Source organism: Mizuhopecten yessoensis, unplaced genomic scaffold (assembly GCF_002113885.1).
Source record: "Mizuhopecten yessoensis strain PY_sf001 unplaced genomic scaffold, ASM211388v2 scaffold8213, whole genome shotgun sequence".
Lineage (NCBI taxonomy): Eukaryota > Metazoa > Mollusca > Bivalvia > Pectinida > Pectinidae > Mizuhopecten > Mizuhopecten yessoensis.
Window position 1 is genome coordinate 701,937 of NW_018407435.1, and position 24,124 is coordinate 726,060.

The following is a 24,124-nucleotide window of genomic DNA, read 5'->3' on the forward strand; positions in this document are numbered from 1 at the left end:
TCTCCGCCCTTTCTGTTTTTGCCATACAGCGATGGTTTCTTTAAGCGGTATGCTCCTCTAGCTCATGTGAAGGAATGTTGCAAAAATAAAAGGGTTAACGGGTGAAGGCCCGGTCACACAGCGCTTTACGGCTTAATCACGACCAAAACACGTCCAAAAGTGGTCTCCCGTGAAGCAGACGATGTTGTTCGCGTTGATGTCGAGTTTAAGACGAGCTACAGTCGATTTATAGACGTGGCAGGACGCGGGGAGAAATCGGCACGGCGTCGGACGCGGCAAAAAGTTTTGAACTGCTCAAAATGTTAGCCCGCGGACAACCACGGGTGGCACACGTGGTAGAGACGTGCAACACACTTGAAACACACGTGCTAATCCGTGTTCCGGCAGTGATTAAAACTTGGGGAGACGCAGTAAGACGCAGTAAGACCCGAAAGTTTAGCGGTCTGTCACGGGCAGAGCACGGTCATCAGACGGGTGTTACGCGTTGGTATCAAGGGAAATAGCGTGTGTTTTGCGGCTTATCACTGATAAGTGGATTTTTCCGCGTACATAGCACTACCTAAGCCCGTTAAACGACGTCTCGAACAAGTGCTAAATACGATTGTTCACTGCCTAATCACTTCTGTATCACTTCTGATTTGCGGCCTATAAAAATACCGTAATTTTCTGAGACTTCGGCACTTGCAGTCTAGATGTCAAGGGGTGAACATGAACCCTCAACGCCGTGATGTCCTCATCTTTATGCTCCAGCACCAACAGAACCAACTGATACAGGCCCAACATATCCTTGCTGAGAGAAGAAGAAGGAGGAGGAGGAGGAGGAGAATGGTACGGAACATCTTGGTGCGTGACTGGATTGCGAGGAGACCTCAGCTTGGGCTTTACGACCGTCTCATGGTCGAGCTGTGTAACGAAGACCCAAGAGCCTTTTAGAACTTTATGAGGATGCCTCCTGCGATGTACGATGCAATTGTGCAGAGACTGACACCAGCCCTTACCAAGGAGACCACCAACTGGAGAGCACCCCTTGAACCAGGCGTCAAGGTTGCTATCACCCTGAGGCACCTTGCTTCTGGCTCCAAGTACCGTGGGATGGAATATGCCTGGAGGGTCCCCCACAACACCATAAGTCTGGTGATACGTGAAGTCTGTGAGTCGACGAGTATGCTCATGAGATGCTCTCGCCGCCAGACACTGAGGCCCAGTGGCGCCAGTTATCTGATTATTGGTACCACAGTTGGAATTTTCCGCATGTTATTGGGGCTATAGATGGGAAGCATATTGCGTGTAAAGCTCCGGCCAACACTGGGTCCGACTACTTAAACTATAAAGGCTTCTTCAGTGTTATCCTCCTAGCAGTAGTGTCTTCTGACTACATGTTCCTGTGGATAGACGTAAGCGGCAAGGGGTCCTCCTCTGATGCCCACATCTACAATGAAAGTGAGTTCAAGGAGGGTCTGCAGAACAATGACATCGCGGGCTTCCCAGAGCCAGATCCTCTGCCAGCTGACACACAGGATGTACCCTACTTCCTGGTAGGTGACGATGCGTTCGGACTCCGGACCTACATGATGAAGCCCTACGCTAACAGGGACATGACCAGGGAGCAGAGGATATTTAACTATCGACTGTCGCGGGCCAGACGGGTATTTGAAAATTCGTTCGGGATCCTTGCCAACAGATTTCAAGTTCTCCTGACTACCATGATGCATGAAGCTGACACTGTCAGGCTGGTGGTCAAGGCGTGCATACTCCTTCACAACCTGATGAGAACACGTTACCCGGTGATGCAGAACAGGCTGGTGGACTGGGAGCGTCCAGATGGAGCCCTGGTGAATGGTGATTGGCGTGAAGGCAGGAACCTTGAAGACACGAGGCCTGATAGAGTACCAGGACCCAACAGAGATGCCAGACTAGCCAAGGCCCAGATGAACCTCATCATGCAGTGGTGCAACTCCCCTGCTGGAAGGGTGCCGTGGCAGGATGACATGCTCCTCCCCCATTAGCTATGTTTATTGATCATGTTAGTTAGGGAAGCTGGAGCACTGATATGTAAATGTTGATGTGATAATGATGTTTGATATATGTACTGATGACATTACATATTGTATTAATGTAATAAATTTTCATTTTTAAATTGAAATTCAAAATTGAAATTTGAAAGGAACAAAATTTGCAAATGAAAAAAACAGTAAATTGAATAAAATTAAATGTACTGACCATCAGCAGCAGCCTCAGCTTCTCCAGGAGCAACTTGACCAGCATCAGCCTCATGGTCAGGGTCTGGACTGGCAGCAACAGCAGGAAAAGCATGGACCTGGACCTTGACTGTCACCTGGGCCTGTGATTCTTGACGAGCCTCATCCTCAGCTGGGGCCTTGGTCTTGGCCTTGGCATTGGCCTTGGTCTTCGTCGGCCTCTTCTTGGCAGTGGAACCATTCTTCCTGGGCATCATTGAAACAGAAAACAGCGAACGAACTTGCGTGGAGGTGTGGACTGTAGAAGATCTGGATCGGCAACTGTGAAGACCAGTCGTGCGCGACCGCTTTTATGCGCATCAAGCTGCGCTTCCGACGTCGCCGAGCCGCGGTTACCCGTAATTTGGCAGTGCTATGGCAGTGGAGTGCCCGTTTTACGTCCGCGCTGAACACGTGATCAGCAGTGCTACAGACGCGATGAGGCCTCGGTTAGCCGTGGTAACTTGCCACTTTTTCCCGCGTTTAAACACGTGCGAACCTATTTTTAACCTTACACGTGGCTGGACGTGGTTAGCTGTGCTTAGGCTGTGCTTAGGCAGTGCCTTAGCAGTGGAACAGCCGCCGACGGCCATTCCGGTACAAAGCACGGCCAAGCCAAAATTGACCAAAAATTACCACTTACGACCACGTCCACCAGATTTTCATAACTTTTTGTACGTGATTTAGACGTGGAGTGCTGTGTGACCGGGCCTTAAGCTATTGAGTGGAAGTGATAGCCGTTTGTTCTCAACCACGTGTCATATAGTTACCTCGTGGAGAGCTTTAGAAGAATAAGTTCCAATGTATCTAGGTAGGTTGGGGAGTGCGTACAAAGTATAGACAGGGCCATGTTACTTTTTTGTTATTTCACCGAATTTTGGTGGAACTTCGGAGACCCACTTGCCGCCACGTGCGTTGTTAAGTTTGAATGTAGTCGTACAATAAACGTGTAAAATCTATATCTGCCTAAGTTGTTTTATCACCAATCTCTGCTTCCTCTCTACTTTTTCATACTACATTTGAAATCCATGGAACCAGCAAGCGAAAGCGGCAGTCGAACCCGAGTGAGTAGGTAAGATTCGTTACAATAGGCGCCCACGTAGAGACCCGTTCGTTACACTAACATCCCCATACTGTGCTGTTTGTTTGGTTGTCTGCTGAGTGTTTTATGTCTTTTTAAAACAGGAACGATACTTTAAATTACATATCAAATGCATTCCGATGAGCTTAATATACCTGTGACCATTCGTCCTCTACTTCTCTTGTCAGAAAAAAATACCTCCAACTTTGGCTCTTGGCCATCAATAGAGGCAGGAGTAAATTTTTACGAGCTTAATGTATAAAATTGTTTAATCCTATTTAATGTTACGTTACGCCATACATACAGAACCTTTATAGGAATCCGCGAATGAAACAAATTTAAGATAGTAGGCATAAGAACAGAAGATAAACAAAATACACACATATGTGATTGCATCTATGCAAGTTGATAAAAAATACAATGTGCCAATATAATGGTGAGGTCACTGATTTTTTTTTCGAATTCTCAATAGCATTTGATTTTACGATCTTTCGCCAAGTGTGTTCTGGTGACAGCTAAATGGCGTTCGTCGTAACGAGCAGGCTATTCGGACAACTCATACCTTACTGTCATCTTCTTTGCGTTTTCAATATACTGAACTACTTAAAATGCAANAAAAAAAAAAAAAAAAAAAAAAAAAAAAAAAAAAAAAAAAAAGCCACGGCTACCGTAGTTACCATCGCAGCAATCTTTCTCTCCGACTGATTTTCCTCCGCACAGCATTTAAATAGTTTTGGTTGGAAATATAAGGATTTACTTTAATTTTCACGGCGAATACAGTAGCTTGAACGCAGTTGGTAACGAACATATTCTTAATGGAGCGCTAAGGCGCATCATAAAATGTATGTTGCCAACTGCGTTCTTACTACCGTTTACACAGTCAAAATAAAGGTCAATTCTTATTTAAATGGAAAAAAACTAGCTTGTCTTTATTTTATTTATACTTCAAATATAACTTTCAGAAACCGTTCATATTCTTTAAATATGATTAAGTTGTGATTCTGAGGCTTTTGTCTTTTGATACATCTACCTACTCTCCGTATTCATGAAACCATGAAACTCTGATTTTGTGATCAAGTCCAATATTTTGTTTCTGTGATGAATTATTAAAACATAACATTTTGCATATGATTTGGAAGATTTTTGGAGAAATCAAAAGGCAAAAACTGTTTGCAGTGCTAGCACTAAATATTTCGATCGTGTTAATTGAATACGTTACTTATATGGTAAAACGTTAAGACGTATGAAAAATAATAAAAGTCCAGGCATAGATGGCTTTACGGTTGAATTTTATAAGTGTTTTTGGGAATATTTAGGTAACTTTGTTGTTCGATTTATAAATTTAGGCTATAAAAAAGGTAATCTATCAATCTCACAACGTCGAGACATTATTTTATGCATTCCAAAGGGGGATAAACCTCGACATTTTATAAAAAAAAATGGAGGCCTATCACACTACTAAATGTTGTTTATAAAATAGCTTCTATTACAATAGCATACAGAATTAAGACAGTTTTGGAGAAAATAATTGAAAAAGATCAGAGAGGGTTTTTAGAGGGTCGTTATATAGGGGAAAACACTAGACTGATATATGATGTAATGCAATATGCAGAGGAAAATGATATTCCAGGTATGTTTTTAATGATTGATTTCGAAAAAGCATTGCATTTGATTCGGTGTCCTGGGCATTTATTGAGAAAGTATTATGTTTTTTTTGTTTTTGGAAATAGTATAATAAACTGGGTTAAACACAACATAATAATGCTAGTGCTGTAATTAATCAGGGAGGGAATCTGTCTTCATTATTTTCAAATTAAAAGGGGCTGTCGTCAAGGGGACCCGATTGCTCCATATATATTTATTCTGTGTGCTGAAATTTTAGCTATAAAACTAAGAAACAATAATAAACTTAAGGGAATTAATGTTGATAACTGTCCTATACTTCTATCACAATATGCGGATGATACTGCACTTGCACTTGATGGTACAGAAAGATCACTGCAGGAAGCTATTATTGAACTTAATATCTATGCAAGTGTATCAGGATTAAAAATGAATATTTCAAAAACTCAAGTGGTTTGGATTGGCAATAAAAAAATTAGCTCAGATAAATTCCATCCAGAACTTGACTAACAATGGGGTAGGGAAAACTTCACACTTCTTGGCATTGAATTTCACGTTAATTTACATGAGATACCTCAACTGAACTTTGATAAAAAAACTAACAAAACTTAAATCTCTTATCAGACCATTGAAAAGGAGAATATTAACACCAATTGGTAAAATAAACAAAATAAAATCAATTTTGGTTTCACAATTTAATCAGTTATTTATCTCACTGCCAAACCCAGAGGAAACGTTTTTTGTAAACTGAATTCTATACTTTATGAGTTCTTATGGAACAGTAAAGAGGATAATGAAAAAAGAGAAGTTGTTATTCAAGACTACATTAATGGTGGGTTAAACATGATCAATATCAAAACTTTTATAGACTCACTCAAATTAGGTTGAATTAGAAGATTATTTCAATGTACATCTAAATGGCAAGCAATTTTAAAAACATATGTTTATATAGACATGTTGGCAAATTGTGGTTCAGATTATATAAAGCTCTGTGAAAAAAAATGTAAAAACAAGTTCTGGACTGATGTTTTGAAAGCTTGTTAAAACTTGTATCATGCAAATGAAATTAATATTAACAAAAATGAGGTATACTTGAAGACCCCCTTATGGTTTAATGACAAAATTATTATTGATAGAAGGTCAATTTTCATTAAGGATTGGTATAAAAAAGGAGTTATTAATATAAATGACCTGATTAAAGACTATAATTCTGGTTCCTTTAATACAGTTCAAGAATTCACTCAAACTTATCAAATACAGACTAATTTTCCTCAATATTACAGTGTTCTTTCTGCAGTAAATCATTTCAACTCTAGTCCAGATTTTCCTAAATTAAGATTGTTATGTCCTTTTATTTCTGTACACTTAGAACCATTCTTTAAAAAGTCTAAAGGTTCCAAACATTTTTATAGTATCCTGGTAAAAAATAAATTTGTTCCATCCGGACAGAAGAAATGGAATAGAGTCTTTGATTTTAGTATTTTTTCTTGACATCAGATTTTTAAGCTACCCTTTGCTATAACTACTAATAAAAAATGTCAGTGGTTTAGTATAGAATAAATCACCATATTCTGACAACAAATTCTTTTCCTTTTTAAAACTAGAATAGTTGTATCTCCTATGTGTACACTTTGCAATTCTGAGATTGAAACTATTTCCCATATTTTATGGGAATGTCAAGAGACTCAGAATCTTCTTCTTAGATTTGAAACTCTTTTGGATGCGCTCATTATTCCTTTTGATTTCAATAAAGAATCTTATTTATTTGGATTTCTTACACAAAATGTGAATGGTAGAATTGATAATGAGATACTCATCATAATTAAACAATATGTATATAAAATGCGTTGTCTTCATAGCTCCTTAAATATAAATGCATTGGTTAACACAATAAAAGACTACCATAATATACAAAGATTTATAGCAAATAGGAGAAACTTATAGAGAGAAGTTTGAAAAGGGATGGAAAAATGGGAAAAACTTCTTGTTTTGTAAAAATAATATTCTGATAGCTGTCTCCTGGGCTTTGAAATGAATTACAAAATCAATAATTTTCTTCTATTTCATTTATTCATACATTCATAAGCTTGAGCTCAAAAACATAATAGTCCATCCCCACCCCCTCTCTCTCTCTCTCTCTATCTCTCTCTCTCTCTCTCTCTTCTAGAGGAGAAAGATGATGTGTTGATGTAAAAATACACAAGTGTTAATGGTGTGATGCAACTGAAAAGATGCATGTACTTATGATATATGAAATCATTTTATCATACATGAATGAATGGAAGATGTATGTGAGATGATGATGATGATGATGATGATGAGGAGGAGGAGGAGGAGGAGGAGGTAATGACATCACAATGTATGTGAGATGATGATGATGATGATGATGAGGAGGAGGTAATGACATCACAATGTATGTGAGATGATGATGATGATGATGATGATGATGAAGGTTATAACATAACAATGTATGTGAGATGATGATGATGATGATATTGATGTTGTTAATGATGATGATGATGATGATGATGATGATGATGAGGAGGATGAGGATGATGATGATGATGTTGAGGTAAATACTGAGGTAAACAGATTTCATGAGGTGTTAGGAACAATAAGGGGTTATTAAAGTCCTGTGAAAGACTTTCTGTACAAAAAGTAAAATTGAAAACTCGTTTTGTGAGCTTTCGAAAACTTCTGTTTCCTTTGTCAAGCAACGACTGCAAAAGTCCGGTATCTCGACTCTAACCCGCTGAAAATAACTATTGACGTCTGGATATAATTTAGAATTATTTTCTATTGTTTTTAATTTCAGTATTAGTAAATTTTGTTATTTCGTCTTCTTCTTTTTACTTTTTGCGGTCGCAAGAGCCAGGTCCTTGTCCATACTCATACAGGAACCAGGATACAATTTCTACTTGCCGGACATATCTTGATTATGATTTTCAATTTTATAATAGGCTGATGTTGTATGGCCACACATTTGAGAAAATAATAATTTTCCTTTTTTGATTTTCATCAGTTTGTTTTTTATAGATATATATTTTATAGCAATTTTGACTTTTACAGCGCGTTTCGTGTATGTCAGCATTGGTGACTAGTAGGCAATAGACTTACACGTCATATCAGAAAAACAACCACCTTTTGTTTTGTCATAATGCATCTCTCAAAATATACTTTCGTTTTGAGGTCATCGGTCGAGTTGTCTGTTTGTGTAAGTTTAAATGAAGCGTTTACTTATTAACTTGTAATGATTGTAATAAAGAGACAAAATAACAATAGTAAATGAATCCCATTTTTATCGAGAAACATAATGGCCGATTTAGAGTGAACGATTTTAGTCAATGTACTTTGGTAAATGTTTAAAATTGAAGGATAATACTTGGTTTTGTCATGACTTTCTCTGAGCTTGTTATTTAGACCATGCACATTTAATATTTTTCATAACAGATTTATGGCAGTTGAAATAAAATAGAGCACCGTTATCACGAATCTTTTTTGTTTTGTTTTGTTTGTTTGTTATTTTCCCCTTTTTACCAATATGTCTTCATTTTTTAATCTCATATTATGTTTATTTTATACTAATGATGATGTAGACTAAATACTAAATCTTTAAAAAGCAACTTTCAATGCTAAATTAAAACAAAACATTCTTCTAAATGTTGTTTTTTCAAAATCCAATGTTGATTATATCTTCCTATGCGACCATTCGATTTTGTGAATTTATTGTGTTTTATTTCGTTTGTTGTGATGTCGCTTCGATTCAAGGTTTTTTAAACGACTTCATATTTTTTATTTCTAGGTTGATACTTTAAATTTTTGTGTGTTTTTTTTTTTAATGTATGTCAATCAAAATGATGATTCTAATATTGTTATTACTTTTGAATAATAAAATTAACTCTTACTAAAGGTTAACCTTTCGTTTGCAAGACAGCAATGTATATCCACTAGTGTATTATTTGCTATGAAAAGGAATAGTGTTGCCTATAATACTGAAAACATTATTCAACAATTGGTTTCTTATCACGTAATGCATTCAGGTTCAAAAAAACGCATTCCGGGTAAAAAGCCACCTAATTGTAATGTAATGAAATGTAAAGTGGTATTGCTCTGACCTTCCAAAACCATACAGCTAAAGACAGAGATGGTTACGAGATTACAAGGATTTAAACACACTACAGTTAACCTTTATTTGCGATCTACAAAGCCTATCTTACGGAATGGTAATTAAATCCGGACAATAAAAATCAAATTGCACCTTTACTTGAGATTTATTGAGAGGGCTAACACCAAAGGAAGATTTATCGTACAACCCTAACGTACAGACGTGACGTTACGCTTGAGCGCTTACGACGCCAACTCGAATTTGTCAAAGGTAACGGATTCGAGACCCCAAAGAGCTATATTGCAGTCACAGGAGAAAGTTTGTCATGGTTGTTTGTTGTGACTGTTCCTGTGCGTATTAGGAAAGAGGGAGGTTAAAAAATCCGTCCCTCTTGACATGGTAAGCTGTATATTTTGCACTACAAGACTTAGAAAGGCACATCAAACGGTACACAGATGGGTCACTAGGTAGACATTAACTTGAATTGGGTAAGTTAGGCTAGGCACATAGACATTTGCTGTATTAAATCAAATAGATTTATTTTTCAGATCAGAGTTTTAATGTTATTTCCTTTGTTTTCGTTGTAAATTTGCATTTTTTTTCAATTTTCTTAATTCTCTCTTACTGGACGTAAAGGTCCAAAGTATAAAATCCCAAAGATTGAGTGTTTTTTCTCACAAGTTAAGTTATTTCTCTCATGTATTGCTATTTTACTTTATAGTACTTTTATCGTGTTTAAGTAATATATCCTTCTCTGAAGTATCTTGAATCTATCATGATATCAAATTATTTATGTAGTGTTGCATTTTTTTTTGTCGTTTTTATTTGATCAGTCTGCCGTCTTAAGTGACGCAAAGATTTGTTGTACAAAAACCTCGACAAAATAAGCGGTAAGGTCAGACGGGTTTATAGTATTTCATTCTTTTCTGCCGACCCAGATTTCAACCGATAAAGCTTCTTTAACTTACTCAGGATTTTAAAATAATTTTGAATCAGTAATAGTTCAGGGTTATCAAAAAATAAATTATAAAATGCCTGATCTGATCTTCAAAATGACGGCCGTCTTTCGTATAATACAGAAAAAAGTTAATATTCTCGCAAATATTGTGATAAAAATGATTTTAAAACTTTCGACTTCAAATATCATTAAGCATATACAATGGAGCAGGTCTTGTGATTGAATCATGTACTTTACCCGGAGAGACATTACACGCTGTGTATGGTCGAGGTAAATCCGAAAGTCTGATTTTTATGTCGCTTTGTCCATGTTGTTTACAACCCAAAGGATTTACGAAACATTTCACAATGTAGAGTGTTGTATAAAAGTCGTAATATCAACTCTTTGTTAATGTTTATGGAACACCTTTTATTGTAAAAGGGATGTGAATTTTAAAGTTATTGCACTTTTCTTCCCAATATATTTCTCATTTATCGTTCTATGACTTCAAATAAATTCCCTTTTATATCTGTAGGTAATAACTTATATATATACATGTGTGCTTCGTCTTCGTCACATAACTTATGGCATACAGTCGTAAGATAAGACGTTTACTATTTTCAGTACATTTTTCATGGTTTATAAAATAGTCTTAAACACCGACAATATAACGACGTTTTTCATTGGCCAATCTCATGAACCAGAAATATAGGCAGTTGCAATGCTTGCTTTTTTAAACTATGGTTTGAATTATAAATAACAATATCTATGTCATATTATATTCATTGTATGAAAAAAACATACATTTAAAGAACTGGTCACATTTTCATGACAAACGTTTCTAATATGATGTGTCTTTATTTTAACGTTAATAAATACATAATTCTAAATATTTAAAGTTATTATTAATTATTGGAATACTAACCTTATGTTTTACGGTAATACCAATTCATTGACCTGATTTGCTTTGGTTCATTACAATATTTTATATCGTGTCTTATATCAATATTTTATTTGATAAATATAAGAGCGGTTGTTGATGGATGATAGTTATTGTAGAGGAAATACGATGTCAACGTTTTACTTTGTACCCAACAATGTACGTGTTAAACGTGTTGCATCTTATCAAGACCTACTTGTCCCTTTGTCAAGCCAATTGTCATAGCATGACAAGGGGATCGGTCGGCGACACGTACGATACGTACATTGTTTGTATAAAGTTAATCTTTGATATTACATATTTCCAAAACAAAAGTATCTTATTGGTAGAAAAAATGGTTAAAACTCCGGATAATGTTCTTAAATAAGTCTCAACTTAAACATCGTATATTGAAACTAAAGTGTATCTGACTTCTTAATAGTGATGTAAAAATATGAAAATGCTATTTCCACCATACGTTTGAGAATATGCCACCAATTATTTAGTAACCTGCCCGACCACTTGGGGTTTCTTCGGTTACTCCTGTTTCCTCCCNAAACCCCCCCCCCCCCCCCCCGCGCTAACATCTGGACCAACAAGAATGATTGATATAAGTTGAAATAACTTGATTCATAATTCTTGTAAAATAAATCAAGTTTATATAACCTACCCTTACGCCACACTTAATATAGCATTACCCCACATTTTACAGTTATTGCTCTATACATAACATAGCATTAATCTCAACTATAACTTTTATTCCAAGGCTAACCTACACATGTAAATTATATTTTAACCCTGCATTATTTTTTACCTAACCTAACATTAATCCACACCTTACCTAGCTTTAGTTTACACCTTACATAACATTACTCTACACTAACAGGACATTAATTCACACCTAATCTAGATTTTGTTTACACATAAACCGAAAGTATCATTGATCTACACCTAATATAACATCATTCGAAACCTTATCTAACAATACACCAAACCTAACCTAGCGTTATTGCACACCTTACATAACTTTACCGCACATCTAGCTTCTACACAATTAGCTAGCATTACTCCACACCTTACCTAGCATTACTCTACAATCAATTAACCATCATTACTCTACACCTAACTGGCATAACTTCACACCTAACCTTACATTAACTTACACTTAACCTTGCCTTATTCAAGATCTAAACTATTGTTACCGCACCTAACTTAACTTAACTTAATGACATAGCATTATTCCACACTTATCTTAGCATTGTTTCACATTTATCTTACTATACCTTTACACTTATCTTAGCAATACTTTAATCTAACATGACATAACTCCCTGAACAAGTAATAATTTACACTTAGTGTATGCAGCTAAACACCTTTAACTAAATAAAATTGATATAATTTGTCCAATATTGGAAAACATTTCTATTGCTCATTTAGAACGATATGTCTTTTTACGAGTGTGATCAAAGATCAATGACTTGGTAGTTCATGCTACCTACAGCTGACAACAAGAAGCAATAAAACAGCAAGACAATGTTGCGTTTCTTTAAACCCCACAAGTGTGACTTTATAGGCATCTTTGAGACTTTTCACCGGGACAGAAATGTTACTCTAAAGTTGCTTAATTGTGTCAAAAACATTGCTGCTGATTGATTTGTCCATTCTGGGATGTTAATACAATATCTAAAACATCCCATGCCAATAAATGGCACCTCAAAACAGGGGTTTCTTTAATTGTAAACCCAATTTATTTTGATACTCAGTTTGAAGATATTCATTTGTTCGGTAAATCTGTTTTACCATCAACCTTGGATGTAAATTGTACAAGTTAGCTTTTATTTTATAAAATGGGTTATTTTTCCGATACAATATTACATCATCTTTCCATTTGTGCAAAATTTATTACAAAAAAAAAAAATATTAAAAAGGAGATTGCTCGTCTGGCTATTATATGGTTCGAAACTGTAAGGAAGATAAGAAAGATAAGAAAAAGGAAAAATAATCTCAGCTCTATTCGAACACATCTTTTTACATAATGTAGCTCACCCTGACTAAAGAGCCAAGAGGGCTTATGCAGCGTCTGTCGTCCGCCTGTCGTCCACTTTGGCCGAGGTCAACATTTTCCTTTCAACGACGTTTTTCGTTGCCAAAAGACCTAGAGTGATGCTATTTCGCCAGTAGCATTCTGTCAAGTTTGTTCAAATGAATGACACTGACCTTTATTAAAGATAACAGGGTTTACATTTGTTAAAACAACTTCCTCTGGAACTACCAAAAGGCTTATGGATATGATGTGTGGCTAGTAATATTCTTGAATGAAGGGCCATCGATTTCCAAATGAAAGACTTTGATCTATATTTAAGGTCAAAGGGGTCAATTGTGTTGAAACACTCAAAGGTCTGGTGTGCTGATATTTTGCCAGGGGTGTACTTGAATAAACGACATATAATTAAGGTCGAAAACGTGCAATAGGTTGGTGATATTTAGAAATTAGCGTGCTAGGATCAATGACTATGAAGTCTTTAGAAATGATTGACATTGATCAACCTTCATATTAAGAGGACAAATTTAACAATAATAATAATAGTCTTTATTTAAACTTGAATACATATTGAGTCAAAGACTCGTCTCCCATATGGTCAATCATATTAAAACATGTACATTATATACAACAAAGATAAAAAAAAGTACTATGAATAGTTACTTGGTAAGATAATTTTACATGTACATTTTGAATCCACTTTTATCACAGAAACAGCTCTAAATGAAACGATGACCCCAGCTTTCCAGCGGTGGGGGAGAGCCATACCAGCATGGTCAGCCCAGGTATTACATCTTAACTATTCCGACTTTGCGTATTGCAGAGTTACCCTCTCTTGTGAGCAGGTATTGATTGTTACGTCATTGGTTTGTGTGAGAAAATTAAGTCGTTTTCTCCAAAATTGATGACGTTACACTCACAAACAAATGACGTAAAAATCAATACCTGCTCACAAGAGCAGATAACTCTGTAATACGAAAAGACTGAATACAACAGTTACATATATAATGTGCTAAATTACACAAATTACAAAAATGATGAGCATACATGTTTTTTACCCATAAAATACTTTTTGGCACATTTCTTAAAAGATAATAGACTTTTGCAGTTTTGTACATATGATGGTAAACTATTCCATATATATGGACCTAAATAGGTAAAAGACCTTTTAAAAACATTTGTTTTAAAAGCTGGCATATAAAATACATTCTGTGTTGATGATCGGGTAGTTCTTGAATGGATATCGGATGTCAAAGTAAAATTGTTCAAGTAATCTGGAGCCAGGTTTTTTAAGACTTTGTACATTAAAATACAGTGGTTGTAGGAAATTTGCTTTTTAAAAGGTAATCATTTAAGTTTGCTAAACATTTCATTTGAAGGTGTACAAAAATCATATTTCAAAATAACTCGTTTTCGCAGTTTTTCAATCTTTGCAATGTGGTTCTGTGTGGCATTTTCCCAGATACTAGAGCAGTAGTCAAAATGTGGATTAATGAAGCAATTGTAATATGTGAGACAAATTGATTGGGTAAGGAAAGGTCGAAATCGTCTCATTTGGAAAATTTAATATGCAATCTGTTTTGCAGTATCTGCAATTTGTTTATCCCAAGATAAACAATCGTCAATAGTAACCCCAACAAGTTTTTCTTGTTTCACATTTTCTAATTGTCCGTCATTCATAAAAACAGATACATTTTCAGATTGTCTACATTTTCTTTATGATGTTCTAATTAACATAACTTTAGTTTTTTCTGTGTTAACATACATTTTGTTTTCATTACACCATTTCTGAATTAATTTGGCATCATAATTTAAACTGGAATTGATTTTTTCAATTGATTTTCCATGTGTGTGAGCGGCTGTGTCATCAGCATACATGTTTATTGTTGAGTTTTTTGTGAACAATGGTAGAACATTTACATACAAGATGAACATTTAGGAATCGAGGATTGATCTCCGGGGGACACCGACTGTGAGGGGTTGAGGATCACTTAATGATGTTTTGAAATTAACTGTTTGAAAACGATCAGTAATATAGATAGTAAAAAAGGTGATAGTGCCTTTAGAACAACCATACAAGCTTAATTTGGCAAGTAATCTGTTGTGGTCTACAAGGTCAAAGGCCTTTCTAAAGTAAAAAAATAGAACCCCTGATAAGTATACCTTATCAATGGAATCATACCACGTGTTTGTAATTTTTGTCAGTGCAGTCTGACAGGAATGTTGTATTCTAAAGCCTGATTGGCTTTCTAAAATTAGATCCTGGCTGCATAAAAAGTTGTAAAAATGTTGATGAATATGTTTTTTGAAACATTTGGATAGAATTGGTAGTACTGATATTGGTCTATTATTACTAATTTGTTCTTTATTCCCTTTCGTAAAGAGAGGACAAACTTTAGCATTTTTCCAAAAACTTGGAAAGGTATTAGTTTCAATACTGAAATTCAATAATTTACAAACTATAGGTGCAATTGCTTTGGTACAACATTTCAAAAATTTAGCTCCAATATTATCAAGTCCAGTTGCTTTGGAAGTATCTATATTGACCAAACATTTTTCAACAAACAAAGAGTTTTTCTTCAGTGAACTGTTGAAGTGTACACAAAGTTTCAGAAGGAATTCCTCCCTCTGTATTCTGTATATACTGTTTTGAAATATTTGTAAAATATTAATTAAAAACATTACTTATTTCATCAGCATCTGTAATATCTTTACCTTCATGTTGAGTAAATGTTGGAGATGCTATTAAAGTTTTAGGACAAAGTTTTTTAAAGTGTTTCCAATAATCTTGGCTGGAATTCTTGCATTTCTCTAAGACTTCAGAAAAGTAGTTTCTTTGCATTTCTGATCATATAAGTAATTTTGTTTCTCCACTTTTTGTACATTTCTATGTTACCATCTTGTTTATATTTATTTCTAATATGAATACCTATATTAATTTCACTATTCCGCCACTCAGGAATTGTATGATATTTAACACGCTTTTCTCTAAGAAAAAAATGTGAAACGTTGGAATGACCATTTCTTAATATCTGAAAAAAAAATAGGCTGATGATATTCGGCCAGTAACAAACTGGGAAATCTTTAACAACCAAGAATTGTTAGATGATTATATTTGGCCAGTTACATTCTATGATAAATAATAATGATAATATACAACATTTATATAGCGCCCTATATAATTTGTAAAATTACTCTAAAGCGCTTAACAACATTTGGATAATAGTAATGGTGAAATTGTGAAAACAAAAAAACAAAGGCTTACAATCACTTTTATACATTTAAGCAGGCAATGTGCACATAATTGAACAAATAAAAGGGTGGTATTTACATGACGTCTTTGCAAAGATTCTACAATGCAGACGTGAAGAGGTGAGTTTTGATGTCCCTCTTGAACTTGGCCAGGGTATTTGACTTTCTAATATCAGATGGTAAGCTATTCCACAATGTAGCCAAAACCCTCCCAAAGCATCTGTTTCCGTAGGTCACAGTACGAAATATTGGGACACACAACAAAGATTCTGACTCCGAGCGCAGTGATCGTGACGGGTGATACAGGGTAACAAGCTCATTTAGGTACTGAGGAGCTGTTCCATTCAGTGCCTTGTATGTGTACACCAGAATTTTGTACTGCGACCTGTATCGTACAGGTAACCAGTGCAACGAATAAAACACAGGTGTAATGTGCTCTCTCTTTCGAGTACGAGTAACTAGCCGTGCTGCAGTGTTCTGGACCCTCTGCAGACGACTAGTTAGTTTGTCAGATATACCACAGAGCGGGGCGTTACCATCATCCAACCGGGAGGTAACAATTGAATGCACCAAAATCTTGCATGCATCTGCAGGGTTATCTATCTTGTTCAAATGAATGACCTTGACCCAATTTCAATTTCTTTAACTTTTAATTGACCGGCCTAAGTTCATGATATTGTGCGATGTACCTTAATACTTAATAGTACAAATGTGATGTGTTAGAAGTGGATAAACGTCATTACTTACCAAATTAGTTCAGATCAATGAAATTTCAACAAAGATCCAAAATAAGAGCAAAAGATCTTTTTAAAGGAACGAAATGTTAAGCATTTATTTACAGATAAAGGAGTTTCTTACACATCTTCTGATAAAAATCTATCGTATCCAACAGAATAACAGATCCAAATAAAACTACAATTGAGTTTTCAAGGTCCTCGGGCCTCCTGTTCACTTCAAGCGACAATGCCAAATCTGAGTTCTGCTTTTTGTGGAAAATTTGACAGTAGCTTACACTGTGTTTTTTTAATTTAACACAATATCATTTAAATAAAAACGTCTTTCATGTACAAGAACTATTCAGACTTTACTGTTTTTTAGTCTAACTGTAATTCAATTTGATCTTCCTTATTGCTTTGTAAATGATATTACACGAAGCTATCGAAATTACAGCGTGTTTTCAGGAATCTGGATAAAATGATATTTGCTTCTAGGGAGTGCTGTTCAGGTTTACGGTAGTATTATGACACCGTTTTTGTCTACACTGCCATTTACTTCCATACCCCATCTCAAACTAAAGGGGAATATTCATTCTCTTCTGAAGAGACCTGTTCTTTTCAGAGAATGGCAAACGGCGATATGAATTAGTTACTGGCCTCAATGTGTTTTGTTGAGTTAGGTGACACGACTTTGCTACCGACTGATGGCATTTCCATCGGAAATGAATTTAATGAAAATAATATCAGCTCAGGCAATAACAACAAATATAAAAGATGCAGAACTAGAAATGAAAGACACTATAGACTCTTTTACATCAGCCGCTTACTTTGATATTACTTACATCATGACTAGCAGGGAGATTATACGATTAGCCCGACGACACGCATGGTTATTCGGAATTGGTGATTATGAACTTTCCTGTACCTGATAGTAATATCCCTTCTTAACTAACCATAGCTGTTCACATGTCGCCGTTGGTTTAGTTTGCAATATGCACGAATTTCACGATTTCTGTTATAGATGTCAATAGTTTAAGACAGTTGCAACACGATTTTTCGCTTCGTGTCCAAAGATATCGGTAAATTAAGACTATTGACTATTAGGAAATATGTTACTCCATTGTGAGACATGCAGGTCGATACATGTGGGAATGCTCTGTGGTGTGCTTTATTAGTTTTAATTACCATGGTTCTCTTTTTGTTTTGAGGAAGCGATACATCGAGGATTTAACTATGATTTACATAGAGAAGGTCGTTGAGTCGTTATGTTATTATATCCTTGTACTTCTTCCAAGGGTCTACATAAATGTTCAGTCAGTGAAGCGCAAAACTCAATAGGACAACGCTCGGCCATTTTCGAGAAGTAACTTTGGAGGTAAATAGAAGACATGTTGGTATCACTTTTGATGACATGACATAAGGATGATAGCTTATTGCTATGCAGTTACTGGCCGCAGGTCAGTGGTTTTTCTCCGGGAACTCCGGCTTTCCTCCACCACTAAAACCTTAAATGACCATAGCTGTTAATAGGACGTTAAACATAAACAAACCTCACCAAATATTGCTATGCATGTGAGTAGACGAAGGGTACATTTTTGAATGTTACAGGTCTCAAGAAAGCCCTAACGTAATATTTTGTATATCATAGGATTCTATGTTAGAGTTAGCATTACGATTTGAAATGAAATTGAAATATATATCTTCCTTAACCAATTTTCAGGTGGACTTGTTTACATAACTATCATACTTTAGATCTGTTCATTTTCATATTATTATTATTGTAAACCGGGAAATTATCGCCGCAGTTAAACTTGCGGCTTTTTTTGCTCTTCGTAATGATGACGATTTTATCACGCTAGTGAAAAAGTACACATCATACTAAACATAGAAATAACATGTCAAGAGCGAAATTAACATAACTCAAAACTAGTTTCTTCTGGTAAAAAGGAACATTTAACTAGTCGAATGTTTCCTGATTAAAAGTATTGTAATTCTAATTTTGATTACAGTGAAAATTTCAAATATGTGCTCCATTTTTTCCGGATTTATGATAATGATTATTAATTCGGAATCCATCTTCCATAAATCTTCTCTTTCTAGCAGTATGCATACGGTTATCTCTTCGTCATTTTTCGAGTGTTGGACGGAAAAGGGCGAAGTGACCCGATTGGAACAAACAGTGTGACCTGATCAGTCTCGTTCAAGGGGTTTTTATTCAATATTTTGAAAAGAAATGTTTTTTTACGGAATTAAAAAATATATATTGAAGTTATAAAGCAATAAGGAAAGCTCCTGTATGAATTCTCAAAAAGACAAGACATATCAAGCGAATACTTTCTATAAAATAATGGAAAGTATAAGCACGTTGGAAACGGATGTTTAACAGTAAGGTTCTTGCTATCAAAATGGCATTGAATCGCTAGAGAACGTCCATATCATGAAAGAAATACAAAAATATATTGATTTATGTTTTTTCCCCCAAACAGTTGAATACGTGTGAGTGATCTCCCTTTGTTTTAATTATGTCCCGTCCAGAGGCAAGGCCATGATTTAAGGCTAGATTTCGATCAATACGTTTCTTGAGCTGATACATTATTTTGTAAATTCGGAGAGACAGTTACAGATTAATTATGTTGTGTTGCCCAAGGCCGCATGCTCAAAGAAATTTAGCCAATATAAAATAAAAAAGAGAAACATCTAGACCCGTATTCATATAATCCGTGACCATACGTTGAAAAAAACCGATAACAAATTCAACAAAAATAAAAATAGAAATTTAGTGCATTTGAAGAAATGAGGGCATGTCAACTTCGTTTTTCTACTTAAAATCTGTCATTACCCCTTATGGTACCAAAAATGGTAACAGTAGATCGTTTTGAAGTAATTAAAGGACCTGATCTAGCTAAAATGTACATAAAAAATAGGAAATAATCAATCACCATGTAAAATTTGAATAAAAGCATAAATGGTATGACCGACTACAGATATTTCAAAAAATGTTTGCAGTGGGAGTAAAAAAGCGATTGTTATTCTGCAGCCATTCAAGTGGAGTAGATGTGATTATAAACATAAAAAACCCATTTAATTGTCAATTTGTTACTTTTTTAAAGCACGAAGTGGTGAATTTTACTACAGTTTGAAAGAATATGGATAATAAGCGCTGATCGTTGGAGCCATATTCTAGTGACGCTTTGTTTGACTATAAGGCTACACGCTATTTAGGGTGGTTTTCTCAAACGCAATTCCAACATGTTCTAATATTTGTAAAGTTTTAATGACAAACTTGCGTAAGTATTAAGATACCTTAATGTATATACAGATATGTACCTAAATTTTACCAAAATATTTAATTATTTAACTGTCGTTTCACCGCGGTTCTAAATGCAATGAATAGAAAGAACCATTTTGATTGGCCAATACACAAATGATAACTTTATTCGAAGAAAAAACATTTCATTTGCTCACCTTGGAAAATGAAAGTTTTCTCTTCTTTTATTCATGTATTTTTTAAAGTCTGAATAATCGGTCAGGATAAAAAGTTAAAAATCCCGAAAAAGAAAGCAAGTATCTTCCCTGGCAATCAAAAAGGCGGAAATAAACACATAGAATTGAGAAAAGAAAGACACATATTTCGATTATTGTTAGATGTGTACTGTGTAGTAGGTATCACCAGACCATCTTTGTTACACGATGTTCTTCCTTTACGTCTTATGACAAACACACACATTGAACACATCAGTGCAATTTTTCAAAGTCAATTTTCCAATTCAGAGCTGAGAAAAATAAGGAACCAAACATTGCGTAAGTAAGGGGAGTTTTGAAATGCTACCATCTGTTGTAGTGGGAAATGACGAGAAAACCGCGCCTGATTTCTCACAGAATGCTTGCAATGGGAATTCCGAATCTTCCGAAACGTTCTGTATGCAGCATAGAAGGTTTCTTTGTGACCAGAACCATAAAAATAAGGTACACCGTCAGAAGGAGTGCGTAGTAAAAAAAGACTGGTGGAATGATGAATAATATCAATTCCTGGATGGACAATGTAGATATTAGACTAGCATTTATGTTAGATTCATAACCAAATATCATATCTCCACTTGATATAATTAAATTTGTTCGCCAATTTCATTATGACATTTACTCACACCTCAACATGTACAAACAAACAGCTAATGACTTACTCCTAATCTGTATGACAAGCAGGGCCTGACTGGGTTAATTATAACGACAAAAATATTGTGTCTCATATAATCGAAATTGAATATATATATACAGAACAAAAAAAGAAACGCACAAAGTTCCCCTCTGCAGTACACCTTAGCTGTAAGGAAATAATGGAATATTTGGTCAGGTATAACATCAAGAACGATCTCCCTTCTCAATAATCTACCCTAAAATCAGCCAAGCGTGACGATGTCATTGTGTGACTTTGTGAGCTTCTTTAGTCCAAATCACGCGGCGTGATCAAGCCAAGCCGGAGTTTTTCAAACAAATAATCTCAACGGATACTCTAGGTTCAGCCACATTAATTTTCCACGTTGGTCTTTTGATTTCGCCATTGACTGAGATGCCACGCTTAACGCAAATTCAGAGGGGTAGAGCAATAACGATGTTGATGGATAGTCATAGCAAAACTGCTGTTGCACGGCAGTTTGGTGTTGGTCCGTGTACAATTAACCGTCTCTGTACACGTTTCCGTGCTACTGGGTTAGTTTCCGATCGTCCCAGGAGCAGTCGTCCGCGTGTAACGACCGCACGACAAGACAGGGCGATTCGATTGTCGCACTTGCGCAACAGATCCATGACTGCTGTAGAGACTGCGTCGCATACCTTAGGTACTCATGGCAGACCCATTAGTCCTCAAACTGCCAGGAACCGCTTGCGTGCCGAGAGAATCATTGCGCGCCGACCTTATGTCGGGCCATCTCTGACACCACGGAGGCGGCAAGTGCGTCTTGACTGGATGCGCTCACATGGCCCGAATAGGTTTGGAATGCGTCGATGGAGGCGTGTGATGTTCACCGACGAGTCTAGATTGTGTCTGTATCGCTAAGACGGAAGAAAAAGGGTATATCGCAGTCGCAGTGAGCGTTTCGCCGACGCATGCGTGGTTGAACGCGATAGATTCGTAGGGGCTTCTGTAATGGTTTGGGGAGGCATCTCCCATGGAGTAAAATCCCCTTAGTGGTCCTGGATCAAAACCTCAATGCCGTTCGATACAGAGACCAGATCCTCCAACCACATGTCCTTCCACTTCTCAGACGTCATAACCTAATTTTCCAGCAAGACAATGCTCGACCGCATGTTGCCAGTGTCTGTCGTGATTTTCTCACGGTAAACAACGTTCAGCCTCTGGAATGGCCACCATATAGCCCCGACATGTCTCCCATTGAGCATCTGTGGGATGAGCTGGACAGGCGTATCAGGAAACGTCAAAACCCCCCCACTAACCGCGCCCAGTTGATCGCAGCATTAACACAAGAATTGAACAGCATTCCCTTAAGGCGAATAAATATTCTCATGAATTCAATGCATAGGAGAATCCGTGCAGGGATTTGTGCAAAAGGTGCCCACACAAGGTACTGAAGTGTCATTTTGTTTTTCGCGGGTATCCCACTTTAAGTAACTACTGATGACACGAGTGACGTCACACAGACTTTTCTTCTACAGTATTGTAAAGAGTAGACTTGTCTCTTCATATTGATATGAAATTTTGTACAAATTTCCCAAAATATCATAGGCTATTGATTGCATAATTTAATTATGCGTTTCTTTTTTTGTTCAGTATATATTCCCTGATGGAACATATACAAATTGCTTGAGTTTTAACTCTTTTCACTCGGCAGAAATCCTGTAGCCGCCTGTACAACATATGGAAAGTGTCTTACGTTTTAAGGTAACCGCGCGCACTTATGGACAGCTATCGGGAGATATGTGTTTCTGAATGAGTGCTAGACAATGCTGAAATACATCATTCGTGTTAACGTTTATTGTCGGCTAATGTTTTGAAACGNAGACGGAAGAAAAAGGGTATATCGCAGTCGCAGTGAGCGTTTCGCCGACGCATGCGTGGTTGAACGCGATAGATTCGTAGGGGCTTCTGTAATGGTTTGGGGAGGCATCTCCCATGGAGTAAAATCCCCTTAGTGGTCCTGGATCAAAACCTCAATGCCGTTCGATACAGAGACCAGATCCTCCAACCACATGTCCTTCCACTTCTCAGACGTCATAACCTAATTTTCCAGCAAGACAATGCTCGACCGCATGTTGCCAGTGTCTGTCGTGATTTTCTCACGGTAAACAACGTTCAGCCTCTGGAATGGCCACCATATAGCCCCGACATGTCTCCCATTGAGCATCTGTGGGATGAGCTGGACAGGCGTATCAGGAAACGTCAAAACCCCCCCACTAACCGCGCCCAGTTGATCGCAGCATTAACACAAGAATTGAACAGCATTCCCTTAAGGCGAATAAATATTCTCATGAATTCAATGCATAGGAGAATCCGTGCAGGGATTTGTGCAAAAGGTGCCCACACAAGGTACTGAAGTGTCATTTTGTTTTTCGCGGGTATCCCACTTTAAGTAACTACTGATGACACGAGTGACGTCACACAGACTTTTCTTCTACAGTATTGTAAAGAGTAGACTTGTCTCTTCATATTGATATGAAATTTTGTACAAATTTCCCAAAATATCATAGGCTATTGATTGCATAATTTAATTATGCGTTTCTTTTTTTGTTCAGTATATATTCCCTGATGGAACATATACAAATTGCTTGAGTTTTAACTCTTTTCACTCGGCAGAAATCCTGTAGCCGCCTGTACAACATATGGAAAGTGTCTTACGTTTTAAGGTAACCGCGCGCACTTATGGACAGCTATCGGGAGATATGTGTTTCTGAATGAGTGCTAGACAATGCTGAAATACATCATTCGTGTTAACGTTTATTGTCGGCTAATGTTTTGAAACGTGACGTCATTTAAATTTGATACGTGATGTCATTTTACGGTCGTTTAAATCGACAGAAAAATATGCAAAAACACTGTCGGCAAATTGTATCAGTACATGGAAATAATTATTTCACAACCTTACCTGTGATATCTAATGAGTTGCTTTGACCTACTGAAACAAATTTAGCTTATCTTTGCTTTTATTTCTTGCTCTTTATTACATGTGCTATGCCAATTTATAGGTTATGCAGACAAAAA

At 36.4% G+C, this 24,124-nt stretch overlaps 1 protein-coding gene across 1 annotated transcript; it reads left to right on the forward strand.

Moving 5' to 3' along the window:
- Positions 1-1,175: 1,175 nt before the first annotated feature.
- On the forward strand, positions 1,176-2,006 carry LOC110455370 (putative nuclease HARBI1). The gene has a single exon (XM_021505468.1). The coding sequence runs from the start codon at positions 1,176-1,178 to the stop codon at positions 2,004-2,006; it is 831 nt and encodes a 276-aa protein (XP_021361143.1).
- Positions 2,007-24,124: the final 22,118 nt, after the last annotated feature.

Excerpts from the sequence above, each read along its gene's own strand:
- LOC110455370 (XM_021505468.1), top strand. The coding sequence starts at position 1,176 with ATGCTCTCGCCGCCAGACACTGAGGCCCAGTGGCGCCAGTTATCTGAT.